This window comes from Megascapheus bottae, chromosome 16 (assembly GCF_031878675.1).
Source record: "Megascapheus bottae isolate mThoBot1 chromosome 16, mThoBot2.hap1, whole genome shotgun sequence".
NCBI lineage: Eukaryota > Metazoa > Chordata > Mammalia > Rodentia > Geomyidae > Megascapheus > Megascapheus bottae.
This window is the reverse complement of record NC_143524.1, coordinates 38,405,510-38,419,106: the sequence shown is the minus strand read 5'-3', so window position 1 is coordinate 38,419,106 and position 13,597 is coordinate 38,405,510. Positions and strand designations below refer to the sequence as shown.

The 13,597-nt window shown below is 42.0% G+C and overlaps 1 protein-coding gene across 4 annotated transcripts in view; it reads left to right on the top strand.

Moving 5' to 3' along the window:
* Positions 1-13,597, top strand: part of Znf143 (zinc finger protein 143) — a 39,476-nt gene that overhangs the window by 8,333 nt on the left and 17,546 nt on the right. For 2 of the 4 annotated variants that reach the window (XM_090348171.1, XM_090348170.1), the window contains exons 2-8: positions 1,057-1,171; positions 2,625-2,717; positions 4,668-4,751; positions 6,361-6,444; positions 7,645-7,841; positions 10,377-10,451; positions 11,909-12,028. In XM_090348171.1, the coding sequence (XP_090204297.1) occupies positions 1,057-1,171; positions 2,625-2,717; positions 4,668-4,751; positions 6,361-6,444; positions 7,645-7,841; positions 10,377-10,451; positions 11,909-12,028 (768 nt within the window). Of the gene's footprint in view, positions 1-1,052; positions 1,172-2,624; positions 2,718-4,667; positions 4,752-6,360; positions 6,445-7,644; positions 7,842-10,376; positions 10,452-11,908; positions 12,029-13,597 lie in introns of all 4 variants that reach the window. The other 2 variants (XM_090348169.1, XM_090348168.1) reach the window with 2 other exon arrangements.

Below are 13,597 nucleotides of genomic sequence, written 5' to 3'. Positions count from 1 at the left end.
GCTCAAGGGGTAGAGTGGTAACCTTGAGCTGAAGAACTCAGGGACAGCACCCAGGCCCATAGTCCAAGCCCCACAACCAACAACAAAAAGAAAAAAATATATAAACTTATCTTTTTGTTGTTGGTTGTGGGGCTTGAACCCTGTGCCTGGGCCCTGTCCTTAAGCTCTTCAGCTCAAGGTTAGTGCTCTGTCACTTGAGCCGTAGTACCACTTCTGGCCTTTTCTGTGTATGTGGTACTGTGGAATCCAACGCAGCGCTTTGCAAAAGATAAGTAAGCACTCTATTACTAGATTACCCTCCTGGCCCCTAAACTAGTTTTTTTTTTTTTTAATTAAAAAAAGTTTTTAGTCTTGGGACTTGAACTCAGGGCCTCTGCTCTGTCCCTGAGCTTTTGTGCTCAAAATTAGCACTGTACCCCTTGAGGCACATTTCCACTTCTGGCTTTTGGATGGTTATTTGAAAATAAAAGTCTCATGGACTTTGTTTTTGTGTTGGTCATAGGGCTTGAACTCTGGGCCTGGGCATTGTCCCTGAGCTCTTCGCTCAAGGCTGCCGCCCTACCCCTTGAGCCACAGCACCACTTCCTGTTTTCTAGTGGTTAATTGGAAATAAAAGTCTCTGGGTCTTTAGCGAGGGCTGGCTTTAAAAGGCTATCTTCAGATCTCAGCCTCCTGAATAGCTAGGATTACTGGCGTGTGCCACTACAATTGGCTGTCTCATGGACTTTCTTATCTGAGCTGGTTTTGGCTTCAAAACATGCTTCTTAGATCTCTGCTTCCTAAGTAGCTAGAATTGCACCTGAGCCCTGGAACCCAGCTTCTCTTTTGGTCCTCTTATCCCGTAATCTCACTGAGAGCAAACCAGCTTTATTTCTGAAGCTTCCCTGTGAGGATTTGCCTTTACTGCGCCGTATTATCAGTGCTGCTTTCTTTAGGCTTAAGTAAAATACCATCTTTCAAATACCACTTTTGAGGTTCACAAATTAGCACCTTTTTCCTAATTATTATTCTTAATGCCTTACCATTCTTAAATGTCTATATTTTTCTTAAAGGTAGAAAATGTTGTTAGCCCAAATAAATCGGGATTCTCAGGGAATGACAGAATTTCCTGGAGGAGGCATGGAGACTCAACATGTTACCTTATGCCTGACAGAGGCAGTGACCGTAGCAGGTAAGCAATCATTTAAGGGGATCATAAACACCTGAAACATTGGGTTTCTTATTTAGTTAGATCCAGCCCAAACTGAGGCCTGTTCATGAATATTATTATTATTCTATGAATATTTTTAACTTTCCATGCATGCTGGTAGAGCTGGGAAATATTTTTTCTAAATGCTAGAAAGAGTCTTTTTAAGAGTTAAGTATTCTGGGGGCTGGGAGTTTGGCCTAGTGGTAGACTGCTTGCCTAGCATTCATGAAGACCTGGGTTCGATTCCTCAGTACCCCATATACATAGCAAAAAGCTGGAAGTGGTGCTGAGGCTCAAGTGGTAGAGTGCTAGCCTTGAGAAAGTCCAAGGACAGTTCTCAAGTCCTGAGCCCAAGCCCAGGACTGGCAAAAAAAAAAAAAAAGAGTTAAGTATTCTAAGCCAGGCAAGGTAGCGCACACCTGCAATCCTAGCTACTCAGGAAGCTGAGATCTGAGGGTCATAGTTCAAAACCAGCCCAGGCACTAAAGAAGTGAGACACTCATCTCCAATTAATCACTAGAAAATGGGAAGTGGGACTGTGGCTCCAGGGGTTAGGGTGGTAGCCTTAAGCTGAAAAGCTCAGGGTCAGAGTTCAAGCCCCATGACCTCCCTCTCCCCCCCCCCCACATACACAAAAAGAGCTAAGTATTCTAGGGGCTGGGAGCATAGCCTAGGGGTAGAGTGCTCACCTAGCATGCACAAAGCCCTAAATTCAATTCCCCAGTACCACTTACACAGAAAAAGCCGGAAGTGGTGCTGTAGCTCAAGTAGCAGAGTATTAGGTTTGAGCAAAAGTGTCCAAGGACACTTTTCAAACCCCAGGACAATCAAAAAAAAATTTGAGCCATAGCACCACTTCTGGCTTTTTTGTTTTCTTCTTCTTCTTTTTTTTTTTTTTGGTGGGTCATAGGGCTTGAACTCCACCTGGGCTCTGTAGCTCAAGGTTACCACCCTACCCCTGGGCCTGGGTGTTGTCCTTGAGCTCTTCAACTCAAGGCTACCGCCCTACCCTGAAGCCAAGCCCCACTTCCTGTTTTCTAGAGGTTAATTAGTGATAAGGGTCCTTTTGTGCCTGAGTAGGCTTTGATCCTTGATCCTCAGATCTCTGCCTCCAGAGTAGCTAGAATTACATGCATGAGCCACCTCGCCCAGCACTTCTGGTTTTTCCTATGTATGTGGTAATGAGGAATTGAAGCTGGGTCTTTGTGCATGCTAGACAAGCACACTACCACTAGGCCAAACTCCCAGCCCCCTAATTTTCTTTTTCTTTTTCTTTTCTTTTCTTTTTTTTTTTTTTTGCCAGTCCTGGGCTTGGGCTCAGGCCCTGAGCCCAAGCCCAGGACTGGCAAAATAAAAAACAACAAATAATAATAATAATTTAATCAGCATATGTGTATGATAGTTATCTAAAACAAGTAATTATGTTTTATACTAGATGGTGACAATTTAGAAAATATGGAAGGTGTAAGCTTACAAGCAGTGACACTTGCAGATGGTTCTACTGCTTACATACAACACAATTCTAAAGGTATGTGTTTCTTATACAACTAGTTGGATTAATACCAGTGATTTAGGATCAACTTTTCCTCATTTTCACTTTTCCCTAAAAATGCTATGTTGTATATGATAATTTAAAATTATTTTAATTTAAATTTTCTTCCTTTCTTTCTTTCTTTCTTTCTTTCTTTCTTTCTTTCTTTCTTTCTTTCTTTCGTGTGTGTGTGTGTGTGTATGTGTGTGTGTGTCTCTCCCTCTCTCTCTTTCTCTCTCTGTCTCTCTCTCTCACTCTCAGGCTTGAACTCTGCCCTGGGCACTGTCCCTGAGTTCTTCAGCTCAAAGCTACTGCCTTACCCCTACCCCTTGTGCCACTTCCAAGTCTCATGGTCTTTAGTGTCCGGGCTGGCTTTGAACCACAATCCTCAGATCTCAGCCTCCTGAGTAGCTAGGATTACAGGCCTGAGCCGCCCCTCTGGGCTTCTAGCCTCTTCTTAGTTTCCTTCTTTGTTAGTTTGATCTATTCTTTCTCTCTTCTTTCTCTCTCTTTTCCCTCCCTCCCTCCCTCCCTCCCTCCCTCCCTCCCTTCCTTCCTTCCTTCCTTCCTTCCTTCCTTCCTTCCTTCCTTCCTTCCTTCCTTCCTTCCTTCCTGTCTGCCTGTCTATCTTTTTTGTATGTGCACGCATTAAGGATTCGACTCAGGGATGTCCCTTAGCTTTTTTCCTTAAACTGGTACTCTATACTTGACATAGCTTTAACTTGCAGCTGTTTTTAATGATTAATTAGAGATAAGATTTTTTTTTTTTTTGCCAGTCCTGGGGCTTGAACTCAGGGCCTGAGCACTGTCCTTGGACTTTATTCAAGGCTAGGGCTCTACCACTTGGGCCACAGCACCCCTTCTGGCTTTTCTATATATGTGGTACCGAGGAATCAAACCCGGGTCTTTGTGCATGCTAGGCAAGCACTAGGCCAAACTCCCAGCCCTAGAGATGAGACTTTTTTCATGATGATTTTTTCTGCTCTGGCTGGCTGAGCAGCTAGGATTTATAGACACTGACACCCAGCTTTTTTTTTTTTGATGGTGGTGATGGTAGGATTTGAACTCAAGGCCTTATCCTTGTTAGGTAAGCACTCTACCACTGAGCCATGCCCTTAACTCTCTCTTTCTTAAGAACAGTCTTGCTTTTTTATTTCAGGTTTTTAAAGAATGAAGACATTTGTCTCTTAATTGGTGTTTAGTTTGCTCTAGGCAAAACTCCTTTTTTTTTTTTTTTTGGTGGTTCATGGCGCATGAACTTGGCCTGGGCACTGTCCTTAAGCTCTTAACCTCAAGGCTACTGCCCTACCCCTGGTCTTGGGCGTTGGCCCTGAGCTCTTCAGCTCAAGGCTACCACCCTACCCTTGAGCCAAGCCCCATTTCCCTGTTTTCTGGAGGTTAATTGGAGATCAGACTCTCAGGTTCTTTTGTGTTTGGTCTGGCTTTGAACCTTGACCCTCAGATCTCAGTCTCCAGAGTAGCTAGGATTACAGGCGTGAGCCACCACTTAGCTCAAAACTCCTTGTTTTTATGGAAACTTACCAGGCCTAGGCAAGATCTACCTGCCCACCAGGGATGAGAATGATAACTGGCTTCCTATATCCTGACATCTCCTTCCAGCTTCCCTGTGGTCAGTGTCATTAATCCTATGAGGTTCTGAAAAATACTCAGAGGTTCAACCTGATGTAGGTTACTGTTATGGGCCACTCTTCCTCTTGAACTCATGTGATTGAAAATGGGAGGGGAGGAAGGATGGCTGAGGGAGGATTTTTTGCTTTCTATAGGATCACTGGATGTGTTATTGAATTGCCTCAGAACATAGAGGGAAGAATCAAGATGAACATGAGCTTAAGTAGTGTATGTTTTTATAGTTGATATTATTTTGAAATTGTATAAATTTAAATTTTTCATTTGTGTTAATTTATTGATTTTACATTTTCGTTGCAGACGGAAGACTCATTGATGGCCAGGTCATTCAATTGGAAGATGGGTCTGCTGCCTATGTTCAACATGTACCCATACCTAAAAGTAGTAAGTGTTTAAGACACAACATAGAAACCCTCTTGATTCTCACATTTAGTACTTACTGCCTCCAGATTTCTGATCTTCCTTCTGAAAGGGAAGTCTAAGAGAGGATCTGTAGATGTTTGGTTTGGGAAGCGGTTTTTTTTTTTTTTTTTTTTTTGCTATTTATTTATTTATTTATTTAGTGGGTCATGGGGCTTGAACCCAACCCAGGCACTGTCCCAGAGCTGTTCAGCTCAAGGGTACCACCCTACCCTTGAGCCAAACCCCACTTCCTTGTTTTCTAGAGGTTAATTGGAGTCTCAGGTCCTTTTGTGCCTAGGCTGGCTTTGAATCTCGATCCTCAGATCTCAGCCTCCTGAGTAGCAATGATTTTAGGGGAGAGCAACTGCTGCGAGGTTATTGGTTTTGTTTTGTGTGTTTTCTGGGGCTTATGCTTGAACTCTGGGTCTGTGCACTGTCCCTGAGCCTTTTTGTGCTCAAGGCAAGTGCTCTACCACCTGAGCCACAGCACCACTTCAGGCTTTTTCTTATTAGTTTACTGGAGATAAGAGTCTCATGGGCTGGGAGTTTGGCTTAGTAGTAGAGTGCTTGCCTACCATGCATGAAGCCCTGGGTTTGATTCCTCATAAACTACATAACAGAAAAAGTACTATATAAACAGAAAAAATTGGAAGTAGTGCTGTGGCTCAAGTGGTAGAGCCTTGAGCATAGAATGACACAGGGACAGAACCTGAGTTCAATCCCCAGGACCAGTCCAAAAAAAAAATCTCACAGACTTCTCTTCCTGGACTGGCTTTGAACTGCAGTTCTCAGATCTCAACCTCCTGAGTAGCTAGAATTGTAGACGGGAGCCACTAGCACCCAGCTGTAGACATTTAAAAATAAAACAAAACAAACAAACAAAAACAGGACTTCTATTCAAAGACAGTAGAAAATGCTGGGTGCCAGTGCCTCATGCCTGTAATCCGAGCTACTCAGGAAGCTGAGATCTATCACAGTTTGAAGCCATCTTGTACCAGAAAAGTCCATGCGACTCTTTCTTTTTTTTTTTTTTTTTTTTTTGCCAGTCCTGGAGCTAGAACTCAGGGACAGAGCACTGTCCTTGGGATTTCTCAAGGCTAGCACTCTACTACTAGGGCCACAGCACCACTTCCAGCTTTTTTTTTTAAATATGTGGTACCAAGGAATCGACCTGGATCTTCATGCATGCTATGCAAGCACTCTACCACTAGGCCAAACTCCTGGTCCACTTCCAACTTTTTTATTTTTTCCTTGTATGTGGTACTAAGGAATTGAACCTGGGGCTTTGTGCATATTTGGAGAGCACTGTACCAGTAGAGAGCACCATCCAGTAGGCCATGCTCCTGGCCCCCATGAGACTCTTTATTTCCAATTAACTACCAGAAAACCAGAAGTGGTGCTATGGCTCAATTTGTTTATCTTCAAATACTTTCTCAAAGCAGCTTTACTGAAATTGCTTAAATGTGCAGAAACTCATTAAGCTTGTGCCAGTTGTCATGATGTATGTAATGGCTTGTGATGGTTGTTGACAAATAAGTTAATTGGAACTTGCTAGCAAACATGAGATCTAAATGTAAGCCTTGTTCTTGAGCAGGGGACAGTTTGCGTCTAGAAGATGGTCAAGCAGTGCAGTTAGAAGATGGAACCACTGCGTTTATTCATCATACTTCTAAAGGTACGATAGCTTTGGAAACAGGAATATAATTAGGGAGAAATAGATGTGGAAAAAACAAAATATGCCTTTAGTTCCTAAAGTGTTTGTTCTTTGAAATACAAGGCAGCAGATTTGAGCATTATTTTTTAAAATATATTTTTTATTGTAATTAATAGAAGGGTTACATTATATTTGCCAAATAGAAGGTGAATTACTTCACAAACATCGCTACCCTTTCTTGTGTTTTTGTCCCCATTTGCCTCCCCACTTGAGCATTATTTAAGGAAAAACTTTCTGACAATCTGAACTGTCCAAGAACTGTTTGGAATAGCAAACACTATGGACTTTGGGATTTCAAGTTTGAGTACCATAAAGTGACATGAGGTCATACATCTTATTTTCTGTATGTACTGCTTTTGACTACTTGTTAAATTTTTAAGTTTCCTGATTTCTAGCGGGGTATGGGAGCTTACACTTGCAGTCCTAACTACTTGGAAAGGACATATGCAAAGGAAAAAGTTTCAAGGCCAGTCCTTGGTCAAAGTGTAAATGATCCCATCTCAACCAATTAAGATGAGTGTGGTGGAGTGTACCTGTTATCCCAGTTGTGTCTGAAGTGTAAATAGGATTGTGATTCAGGCTGGACTGGGCATAAACCTTATTCATAAAATAAAACAAAAAAGCTTGAAGATACGGCTCAAGAAAAAGAGTGCCTGCCTACCAAACATAAGACCCAGAGTTGAATCAACAAAAATTTCCCCGCCCAGTGCCGGTGGCTCATGCTTGTAATCCTACCTACTCTGCCGGGGCCAACCGGCAGCAAACCAGGGTTCGCAGATTGGGGTTCCTGAAATAGGGGACAAGGACTAGGAAGAAAAAGAAGAGAGACAGACACACCGGGTCCGGGATGTCCGCAGTCCAGGCAAAGACTGCCGAGGTTCTTTCTGTGTATGTGGTACTGAGGAATCAAACAGAGTCCTGCATGCTAGGCAAATGCTCTACCATTATGCTAGGCTCCCAGACCTCAGATTTCCATTTGTACAGTAGAGGTGGTAAATGTAGCTTCAGAGAATGTTTGTGAGAATTAAATTAAATAATACAAACAAGGCACATGGTCCAGTCCTCATAGTAACTACTTAGTAGTTCATTTGTCTGTTAAATGTGTATTAGATTATTAGACTTTTCCTTTTAATTTAATGCCCTTCTTGTCCATTTCCCCAGATAGTTATGACCAGAGTGCACTGCAGGCAGTTCAACTGGAAGATGGCACCACAGCTTATATCCATCATGCAGTGCAGGTTCCACAGTCTGACACCATCTTGGCAATTCAAGCTGATGGGACAGTGGCAGGGCTGCATACTGGGGATGCAACAATTGACCCTGACACTATCAGTGCTTTGGAACAATATGCAGCAAAGGTATGACATTTTACAATGTTACAACCATTACTGATAAAGCCTGTTTTATATGAAAGGAAAAAAAAAAAAGCATGCTTTATCAAGAAATGAGCAATTGAAAATCAAAATCAGGCAGCATGAAAGAAACCATCCCTTGACTCTGGTGGCTCATTCTTGTAATTCTAGCTACTTGGGACGCTGAGATCTGAGGATCACAGTTCAAATCCAGCCTAGGCAGGAAAGCCCATGAGACTATTATCTCCAGTTAACCACCAAAAAGCAGGAAGTAGAGCTGTGAATTAAGTGGTAGAGCTCTAGTATTGAGCAAAGAAGCTCAGGGTAACACATAGGGCCTGATTTCAAGCTCATTGATTGGCACCAGAAAAAGAGAAACAGAGAGAGAGAGATTAGAAGTGAGAACCAACTGTGATTATACTTGTCTCTAATCCTAGCATTCAGAAAATTGAGGCAAGAAACTCAGGGCCACCTAGGCTACATAAAAGTTACACATTATTAGCAAGATCTTCTCTCCCCAAACAAGTGAAGTGTAGGGCCAGGAGTTTGGCCCAGTGGTAGAGTGTTTTCCTAGCATGCACGAAGACCCGGGTTCAATTCCTCGGTACCACATACTTAGAAAAGGCCGGAAGTGTTGCATTTGAGCACTTCTGGCTTTTTTTTTTTTTTTTTTTTTTTGCCAGTCCTGGGCTTAGGCTCAGGGCCTGAGCACTATCCTTGGACTTTCTCAAGGCTAGAGCTCTACCACTTGAGCCTCAGCACCACTTCTGGCTTTTTTCTATGTATATGGTACCGAGGAATCGAACCCGGGTCTTCATGCATGCTAGGCAAGCACTTTATCCACTAGGCCAAACTCCTGGCCCTTTTTTTTTTTAATGGTTAATTGGAAATAAGATTTTCATGGAGGGTTGGGAATGTGGCTTAGTGGTAGAGTGCTTGCCTAGCATGCATGAAGCCCCAAGGACTAGAAAAAAAAGACCCCCTCAAAACTCACGTGGACTTTGCCGCCTGAACTGGCTTTGAACCACTGTAGATTTGAGCCAACAGTGGATGACTTTTTTTTTTTGAGGTGAGGGCATTGAGAGGTATCTTGAATTCATGATCCCAGATAGGCACTCCGTTCCAGGCAAAATGGTTGGTCTTTAAGGTGGATATGGCTGTGTGTGCTTATAGTACCAATTACTTGGAATGTTAGAGTAGGACTATTACTTTAAGAATTCAAGGCCATTGTTGGCAACATAGAAAAACCTCATGTGAGGAGGGATGAGGCTGATCAAGACACATTGTATTCATTATGTGGACATGCCAACATAAAGCTTGTAGAATTCTCAGTGGTAGTGACTCATACCTGTAGTCCTAGCTACTCAGGAGACAGATCTGAGGATCACAGTTCAAAAGCAGCCCAGGGAGAAAAGTCCACATGATGGAGCCAGGAGCATGGTCTAATGGTAGAGTGCTTGCCTAGCATGCACGAAGACCTGGGTTCTTGTGTGCCACATATACAGAAAAAGACCAGTGTGGCGCTGTGGCTCAAGTGGTAGAGGGCTAGCCTTAAGAATGCCCAAGGACAGTGCCTTAGGCCCTGAGTTCAAGCCTCAGGATTGGGGGGAAAAAAAAGAGAGAGAGAAAGAGAGAAAAAAAGGAAAGAAAAAAGTCCCCATGAAACTCTCTTTCTTTTCTTTTCTTTTTTTTTTTCTGAGTCCTTGGGGCTTAAACTCAGAACCTGACCATTGTCCTTGGGCTTTGTTAAGGTCAAGGCTAGAGCTCTACCACCTGAGCTACAGCACCACGTCTAGCTTTTTCTATGCATGTGGTACTGAGGAATTGAACCCAGATTTTCATGCATACTAGGCAAGTACTCTACCACTAGGCCAAACTCCCAGCCCTCCAATGAAACTCTTATTTTCAGTTACCCACTCAAAAACTGAAAGTGGTGCTGTGACTCAAAGTGGCAGAGTATAAGCCTCGAGAAAAAGAAAAAAAAAATATTTTGAGCAATTTGAGGAGCTATGCATGGTTTCTTAAGCTTATCATCCTAGCTATATGAGAAGTGGAGATTGAGAAATTGTAATTTGAGGACAGCCTAAGTATAGAAAGTTAAGGAGACTCCATCTTACTCAGTGGCTGACTCTAGTGGCATGAGCCAGTTATCCCCATGAATGTGAGGAAATACAGGTAGAAATAACCCAGGCCAGATTAGGCATAATTTATAACCAAGAAAGAAAGAAAAAAGGAACTAGAAGCCTGGCTCAGATGGTAGAGCACCTGTCTTGTAAGTGCAAGGCCTGAGTTTATTCCTAATACTATCAAAATAGAGGATAGGGGTGGAGATTCAGAAAGATTAAATAACAATAATGTGAAGGGAGGATGATGGTCATTTTTTTGTTGTTGTTTATTTTTTTCTTATTGTACTCAACATGTATGTCTCATAAAGATCTTTGAAGGAAAAGGGTATAACTCAGTGGTAGAATGCTTACCTAGAGTGCATGAAACACTGGGTTCCATCCTCATGTATTTTTACATTTTCTTTTATTCCTGTAGGTGTCCATTGATGGAAGTGAAAGTGTAACAGGTACTGGAATAATTGGAGAAAATGAGCAAGAGAAAAAAATGCAGGTATGTAAAGCTGGAGGGTTTTTGTTCTTTTACAGTTATGTTTTGTGTTTTTTAATATTGGTTTTAATATAAGTGTCTTTAATTTAATTTATTTATTTATTGCTAGTCCTGGGGCTTGAACTCAGGGCCTGAGTCCTTGAGCTTTCTTTTGCTTCAAGGCTAGAGCTCTACCACTTGAGACACAGCACCACTTCGAGCATTTTTTCTATGTATATAGTACCTAGGAATCGAACCCCAGTCTTCATGCATGCTAGGCAAGTATTCTTACCACTAGGCCAAATTCCCAGCCCCAAACAAACTTTTTCGTTTTTTTTTTTTTGTGGGGTGAGGGGAGTCCTGGGCACTGTCCTTGGACACTTTTTGTTCAAGGCTAATGCTCTACAACTTGAGCCACAGTGCCACGTCTGGCCTTTTCTGTGTATGTGGTTCTGAAGAATTGAACTCATGGCTTCATGCATGCTTGGCAAGCATTCTACCACTAAGCTATGCTCCCGGCCCTTAATTTTTTTTTTTTTTTTTTGGTTGGTCGTGGGACTTGAACTAGGCCTGGGCACTGTTCCTGAGCTCTTCAGCTCAAGGCTACCTACCCTTGAGCCAAGCCCCACTTCCTATTTTCTAGAGGTTAATTGGAGATAAGAGTCTCAGGTCCTTTTGTGCTAGGCTGGCTTTGAACCTTGATCCTCAGATCTCAGCCTCCTGTGTAGTTAGGCGTGAGTCACTGTGCCGGCCAAGAAAAAAAAATGTATATAAAAGTACAGACTGGGAGGGGCCGGGAGTTTGGCCTAGTGGTTAAAGTACTTGCCTAGCATGCATGAAGACCCGGGTTTGATTCCTCGATACCACATACATAGAAAAAAGCCGGAAGTGGTGCTGAGGCTCAAGTGGTAGAGCTCTAGCCTTGAGAAAACCCAAGGACAGTGCTCAGGCCCTGAGCTCAAGCCCAGGACTGGCAAAAAAAAAAAAAAAAAAAAAAGTACAGACTGGGAGCATATAGATTATAATACCTTTTACAGGTGACTCATAACTTATTGCCTTTATTTTTATTGCATTTGAAATTAAAAATGCTTCCTACATTGCTTTTAGTATTCATGCCCTTAAAAAACAAGCACAGCCTAGATATTCCTAATATGTCTCAGAATATCTGAGTACAGTACAGGTTTTCTAAAAGAATGGAAATAGGTTTGTAAGCTTGAGCTGTGCATTCCTTTGACTCCCAGCAATGCTGATGACTGTTCTAGAGGGCTGACTTCCACCATGCAATAGGAAAGACCTGACTTAGCATTGGAGACTTTTAGTGATGACCCACATCTAGAACTCAAATTACAGTTTTATCTTTTATTTTGTTGTGAAGATAGTAATTCTGTCTACTTTATTTCTATGTAATTTCAAACTTCAAATCATACTTTTTTTTTTGTCGGTTGTGGGCTTGTACAAATCATACTTTTTATTTTATCTAGATTGTCTTACAAGGGCATGCAACAAGAGTAACTGCTAAACCTCAACAGAGTGGAGAAAAGGCGTTTCGATGTCAATATGAGGGGTGTGGAAAATTATATACAACAGCTCATCATCTTAAGGTATATGTAAGAGAAATATTTTATCTAGTTATAAGATACAATTTTTAATATACTATATATTGCAGCACATTAACTACAACATGATATGCTTATAGTGCTCAAAGGACTACTGTTTTTTTCCCACTTATGATACTGGTAGAGCCTTGAGCCAAAAAAAGCTAAGGGACAATGTTCAGGCCCTCAGTTCAGGCCCTAATACTGGCACACACACAAAAAAAGGTAGGTATATATTTACTTTCAGATACACTGACATCTTTGTAGATTCTAGGAATTATTTTTTGAATAATTGTACTATATTTTCTTTAGGTATCCCTTATTCTAGCATTCTCTCTTTCTCTAATACCTTTAGTTTTTTTTGCTCAAGCCCAGTGCTCTGCCAGTTGAGCCACAGTACTAAGGAATTGAGCTTTGTACATGGTAAGGCACTAGGCTAAACTCTCAGCCCCATATATATAGATCACATTTTTTTGTTGTTGATTGTGGGGCTTGAATTCAGGGTCTGACCATTGTCCCTGACCTCTTTTGCTCAAGGCTAGCACTCTATCATTTTGAGCCATAGTGCCACTTCTGGTTTTCTAGAGGTTATTTGAAGATAAGAGTCTCAGGTCCTTTTGTGCCAGGGCTAGCTTTGAACCACGATCCTCAGATCTCAACCTCCTGACTAGCTAGGATTACAGTGGTAAGCTACTGGCGCCTGACTATGTATGTGTGCACACACATACATTATAGCATGCTATATTCTTTTTTTTTTTTGTCCATCATGGGACTTGAACTCTGGGTCTGGGAGTTGTCCTCAAGCTCTTTAGTTCAAGGCTAACACCCTACCCCTTGAGCCACAGAGCCACTTCTGGTTTTCTGGTGATTAATTGGTGATGAGTCTCTCATGTTGTTTAGTACTTTGGGCTGGCTTTGAACCACGATCCTCATCTCAGCCTCCTGAGTAGCTAGGATTACACGCCTGTAGACGTGAGCCACTGCGCCAGACTATATTTATTTGTATATCCCTCATTCTAGAATCCTGTTTGGCACATGGTAGATTATGTATGTATTCAATAAATTTCAAGTCAGAAAATCATATAATTATTTAACAGATTTGGTTTGTTTGTTTGTTTATTTTGCCAGTTCCGGGCTTGAGCTCAGGGCCTGAGCACTGTCCTTGGGCTTTCTCAAGTTTAGAGCTCTACCACTTGAGCCTCAGCACCACTTCCAGCTTTTTTCTATGTATGTGTTACTGAGGAATCGAACCTGGTCTTCATACATGGTAGGCAGGCACTCTACCACTAGGCCAAACTCTGGGCCCTTCAAAGATATTTTTAATTATTGTCTTAACAGTGACTCTCTGGAATCTAGCAAAGTTGGTGTTGAGGAAGCAAGATGGTGCCAGAACAATAGGGACGCAGCCTAGCTCTCTCCCACAAAAAAAGTTGGTGTTAATTTGTCTTATAGCTTAAGACGTGGCTCAATGATAGAACAGCTCCCTACTATGCCCAAAGCCCCAGGTTCACTTCCTCAATACTTTTCAAATATTTGGATCAAATATTTTTATTTTAGTTACAATAGAAAGCAATA